Source organism: Ursus americanus, chromosome 3 (genome assembly GCF_024610735.1).
Source record: "Ursus americanus isolate L20-20 chromosome 3, mUrsAme1.1.p, whole genome shotgun sequence".
NCBI classification, from domain to species: Eukaryota; Metazoa; Chordata; class Mammalia; order Carnivora; family Ursidae; genus Ursus; species Ursus americanus.
This window is the reverse complement of record NC_142129.1, coordinates 3,007,474-3,013,093: the sequence shown is the minus strand read 5'-3', so window position 1 is coordinate 3,013,093 and position 5,620 is coordinate 3,007,474. Positions and strand designations below refer to the sequence as shown.

Sequence of the window (5,620 nt, the reverse complement as noted above, 5' to 3'; positions counted from 1 at the left end):
CGGCAAAGAGGAGGACCCGACTCTTTCGAATCTCCCGGCGTCTGGGCGCGGGGAGACTCTTGGTATTTTCTAACCCAACTCGTGGATTGGAACGTGGCTCCGCTCCAAACGCGGCCGGTGACTTGTAGGACCCCAGCCCTGGCCTCTGCCGCCGCGCACGCCCTCGGAAGACTCGGCGGGGTAGGAACGCGAGCCGGCTGCGAGTGTCTCTGTGCGCACCACGGGCGGGCCGAGGGCTGATTGGAGGGGGGGGGGGTCCCCGGAGAACCAATTTAGGATTTGTTGTGAACAGCATGGAGGAGAATGACCCCAAGCCCAGCGAAGCGGCGGCGGCGGAGGGGCAGCGGCAGCCGGAATCCAGCCCCAGCGGCGGCTCGGGCGGCGGCGGCAGCCCGGGCGACGCGGACACTGGCCGCCGGCGGGCTCTGATGTTGCCTGCAGTTCTGCAGGCGCCGGGCAACCATCAGCACCCGCACCGCATCACCAACTTCTTCATCGACAACATCCTGCGGCCCGAGTTCGGCCGGAGAAAGGACACAGGGACGTGCTGTGCCGGCGCGGGCGGAGGAAGAGGCGGTGGAGCCGGCGGGGAAGGCGGAGCGGAAGGAGGCAGCGGCGCGGGCAGCGCCGAGCAGCTCCTGGGGTCGGGCCGAGAGGCTCGGCAGAACGCGCCCAGTGCGCCCGGTGCGGGCGGGCCGTTGCCTGGCGGCGGCGGCGGCGACTCTCCGGGCGACGGGGAAGGCGGCTCCAAGGCGCTCTCGCTGCACGGCGGCGCCAAGAAAGGCGGCGACACCGTGGGCCCCCTGGACGGGGCGCTCAAGGCCCGCGCCTTGGGCGGCGGCGACCTGTCGGTGAGCTCGGACTCGGACAGCTCGCAGGCCAGCGCCAACCTGGGCGCGCAGCCCATGCTTTGGCCGGCCTGGGTCTACTGCACGCGCTACTCGGACCGGCCTTCTTCAGGTGAGCCCGCCGCGGGGAAGCCAGCGGGGTTGCAGGGCGGCGCTGGCGCGGGAACTTACCCAGAGGAAGAAGACACTAGGACACCACCCCCCACCCCCAACACACACAAAGACGCACAAACAGGGACATTGTGTGCGGCTGACGCTGGCCCGGGCAGCGGCCAGGAGGAGAGGGGGCCACGATTGATTCGCAGGGGGGTACAGATTTCTTAGAAAAGCAGAAGCGACAGGACCTTCTCTCTCTGTCTTGCCTTTTGTGGGGCCACTCCCCGAAGTCCCTAGCCCACTCCTCCCCTGGCTGGAGTGTATTTGGTGAGACCGGGGGTGGCTGGAAGACTGGCTTAGAAGCTGGCACTCTTAATCCTTTCTCCGTCCTTTCAACTCAGTCCAGACCCAGGACCCATGTCCAGCTCCCCCCCCCCAGACCTAGACGCATCCTACGACCCAGTTATCCCAGATGAAGGCAGGGAAGAAACAGCAAGGCTCCAGGCTCTTCCTTCGACCCTTTGGCCTGGGCTGAGGAGGGCGAAGCAGGCGGGATGGAGATAGGGAAGGGATGAAAACAGAGGGGCCCTTCGTCTGGCTCTGGTCACCTGATCACACGGTGGAGAAGCTCCGCACCCATCGTGCACGCTGCCCGGGGGAGGGAGGCCTGCAGTCCCCCAAAGAAAGGACCTTCTCCCAGAGGTTTGCTGGGGCAGCTCCCAGGGAGGAAAGAAGCAGATTTCTGTGGGAGGGTGGGTGGAGGGGCCCGCGGGTGTGTGCAGGGGTTCTGGGTGTATTTTTCATAGATCTGGACTTTTAAAAGCTAAATGCACGTCCTTGTAGAACTCATCAGTTGCATGAAATGGGGGTCTGCCGCTGCGAACCGCCATTAGGAGCGGACTCCATTTGTCCCTGAGCCGGCAACCCAGACGGGACCCCGCTGCCCCCCCAACCCTCAGCTGTTTTGCGGGGGGTTGTTTACCCAAATCACAGCACAACTGAGTCACCCCTCGGCCACCTTTGGGCAGAAATGTGTGTGTGTATATTTCTGATGAAATCCATATTTCTCCAGCTAGATCTGAAATTTGCCCCATTGTTCTCGCCTCCCTCCTTTGTTAATATTTAATTAACATATAAGCTCACAATGCGGCCAGCGAGGAGCCTCGGCCCGGCTTTGTGCAGCGGCAGAGTCGCGGCCCGGCCGCGCCAGGCCCCGGTGGCCAGCGGGAGCCCCGCAGCCCAGCCGGCCCCAGTCGCTTGTCTTCCTGGACTAAAAAAAACAAAACAACCCACCAAAAAAAAACCCCCATAAGGTAACATTTGTATTTCTTGGCCTTTTAGAAAGAAGCAAGGCAGAGAGTTTTCTTTGCCGAGGTTTGCTTCTGTTAATTCGACTCTCAAGTATTTACGTTTTGAAAGAAAAAGAGAACTAAAAATTCTGATTTTAGGGAGGTTTTCTTTCCGCAAAATGGGATGTATCTTTTTACGGGCTGGTTCGTGTGTGTGCAAGAGCCGCAGGACCGGAGGAGTTTGGAGGGTAGGGAGCGTGCTTCCCCGGGACGGTGGAGACGCAGAACCGGCTCCCGGAGCACGAGGCCGCGGTCGGGTCCGAGCAGGTGCGGAGCCTCGCGAGGCCTCACGGAGCCAACCCCCTAACCCTTCGCGCGCGCCCCGGCAGCCTCTCGATCAAAGCCCGCCCGCCGGGGCGGAATCGGCGCCCTTGGCGTGTGCGCGGCGGTGACGGTGGGTGTGCGCGCGCGGGGGTGGGTGTGTGCGCGGGGGCGCGGGTGTGAGTGTTGGGTTTGCTCTAGAATCTAAAAGGCCGGGAGTTTGAGGCGAACGGCCCTCGGCGCCCCCTCGCCGGCGCCCACAGCGCCTCTTCCCGAGTTTGCTGGGCCGGCGGGCAGGGAGTTCTCAACGCCCACCGGGCCTAGGGACCAGTCAGAACCCCCGGCTCGCGCGCCCCCCCGCCCCGGCGCACTCTCCACTCTCCGGTTTGGGGTCGGGCGCAGCCGCAGGCGTCCGGCGAGATCCCTCCGCCGCTGCTGCGCAGGGTGGCCGGGCTGTCCCCTGGCCCTGCAGGGTGTCGTGGGCACTAGGCGGACACGAAGGGGGGTGGTCTGGCTGCTTGAGGGAGCCGGCAGGGGTTCAGCCTCCCGCCGCGGGCGTCTGGGAAGGAGCTGGGGCCGGAGCTGCCCAGAGTTGGTTCCCTCCACAGAGTGAGAAACCCACACGTGCAGCCCAGCCTCCCTCCCCTAATGGCCTTTGCCGACTCTTCCCTCAAAGACACCCTTGTGGGGCTGAACTTCTTGAGGCCAACGGAAAGAAAGCGCTTGGCTCTCCTCTCTGCTCCCCTCACTCAGGCCTTTTCAGATGGTGGGGTCCTAGGAGCCTTGCCACCACTGTCCCAAACCACCCTCAAGGAGGGGGGGTCGTCCCAGCGGGAGGAGACCCGGGTGGGAGTCAGCAGTGTGAACCCGCTGCACGAGGTCAGCTGGGCTCCTCTGTCGCCTCCAGTGAGGCAGCCCCAGTCTGGGGGAACCGGGTCCCCTCTCCTGCCCTGGGAGACTTGGTGGGAGGGGAAGGGGGCGCTTGAAGTGGCTCAGCGCTCCTTCCCCACGCAGGAAGGGATCGTGTGCTCCCTCCCCTCCAGGAAGGACACAATGAACTTGGGCCCAGGAGGCCAGTTAGGGGAGGCAGAAAGGGGGCTGGGTGGAGGCAGATCCAGGGGGTCCTCCTGTTTTCTGCATGCACCTGCCCCCTGACTCCCACCGCCCCTGGCATCTGAGGGTATCCCCTGTGGCCATCCTGTCACTGTTCCCTGGGCTCCTGCTGCTGCTCGGGCTGCCCCTCCCCTCCCCCAACCTTTCCTCTTGCCTCTCCTGTGCCTCCCTGCCCTTACTCTGGGACAGAAAGGGATGGAAAAGGCCATGCTAGGAAGTTTGGGGTTTGTGCTTTCCTGCAGGACTTCTCCTTTTATCTGGAGACCTTTCTTTCTTCTTTTATTTATTTATTTTATTTTATTTTTTTAAAGATTTTATTTATTCACTCAACAGAGAGAGAAACAGCCAGTGAGAGAGGGAACACAAGCAGGGGGAGTGGGAGAGGAAGAAGCAGGCTCCCACCGGAGGAGCCTGATGTGGGGCTCGATCCCAGATCGCGGGGATCACTCCCTGAGCTGAAGGCAGACACTTAACGACTGAGCCACCCAGGCGCCCCTCTTCTTTTTTTTAACCTTAAGTAAACTCTGCGCCACATGTGGGGCTCGAACTCTGACCCCCCCCAGATCAAGCGTCGCATTCTCCCCTGACTGAGCCAGCCAGGTGCCCCTGGAGACCTTTCCACTAAGCTTGCCCTCTACCCCCACTCACCCCCTTACACCCCGAAGTCCTAGGCCCGGCTTCTGGCTTTCCCGGGGTGGATCCTGGAGGCCGGTTCGGAGCAAGGCCTGTCCCTGTCCCCAGTGCAGCCGGACTGGGCACGTTCTTCCTGGGTCTGGGCGGCCTGAGTAGGCAGACAGGCCTGGAGCCCTCCTAACTCTGTTCTTTGTCTACCGTGCCTGCCCAGGTCCCAGGTCCCGAAAACCAAAGAAGAAGAACCCCAACAAAGAAGACAAGCGGCCCCGCACGGCCTTCACGGCTGAGCAGCTGCAGAGGCTCAAGGCTGAGTTCCAGACCAACAGGTACCTGACGGAGCAGCGGCGCCAGAGCCTGGCGCAGGAGCTCAGCCTCAATGAGTCGCAGATCAAGATTTGGTTCCAGAACAAGCGTGCCAAGATCAAGAAGGCCACGGGCAACAAGAACACGCTGGCCGTGCACCTCATGGCGCAGGGCCTGTACAACCACTCGACGACCGCCAAGGAGGGCAAGTCGGACAGCGAGTAGGGCGGGCGGGCGCCTCAGTCCGGTCTCGGTAGGCGCGAAACAATGCAATAATTTAAAATCATAAAGGGCCAGTGTATAAAGATTATACCAGCATTAATAGTGAAAATATCGTGTATTAGCTATGGTTCTGCAATATTCTATGTGTATATAATTTACAGGTGGTGTAAAATCCAAAATATCTGACTATAAAATATTTTTTGAGTTTTTCTGTGTTTATGAGATTATGCTAATTTTATGATTTTTTTTTTTTTTTTGCGAAGGGGGCTGCTTAGGGTTTCATCTTTTCTAATCCCCTAGGCTCCGTTGTGGGACATGGGACACTTTTATTTTTTAATTTCAAAAGAAGAAAAATTAAAACAACTTGCTGAAGTCCAAAGATTTTTATTGCTGCATTTCACATGACTGTGAACCGAATAAATAGCTCCTACTTGGTCTCTGAGTTCTGCCACTTTGTTTGTGTGGGCTTGGTGGGCACAGCAGGAGGGTCTGCACGCCCAGCCCCAGCCCCCCGGGAGGGGGGGCAGCAGCGCAGGGGCCCTGGCAGGGCCGGAGGACCGTTGGGGTCCCGGGAGGGGTGCCGGGGCTTGGCAGTGGTCAGGAGTGCGCCTGGGGCGGTGGGCCCGCAGCGCTGGGCCATTCAGGCCCCCAGCCTCACCCGGCCCCCCTCCTCCTGCCTTCCCTCCCAATCCGGCACCTCCGTGTGCTTAGTCCGCGTCTGTTGCTGTCCCCTATCTGGCCGCCCGCTGCCAGAGCCAGCGCTCTCGCCTCCGGACACTGCTTCAGGGATCCCAG

The 5,620-nt window shown here is 61.2% G+C and overlaps 1 protein-coding gene across 1 annotated transcript; it reads left to right on the top strand.

The window, feature by feature from the left end:
* The first annotated feature begins 258 nt into the window (after positions 1-258).
* Positions 259-5,214, top strand: EN2 (engrailed homeobox 2). Its single transcript, XM_045793600.2, has 2 exons — positions 259-960; positions 4,512-5,214. Exons 1-2 carry the CDS (start codon positions 294-296, stop codon positions 4,826-4,828), a joined length of 984 nt encoding a protein of 327 aa, XP_045649556.1. The 5' UTR covers positions 259-293; the 3' UTR covers positions 4,829-5,214.
* Positions 5,215-5,620: the final 406 nt, after the last annotated feature.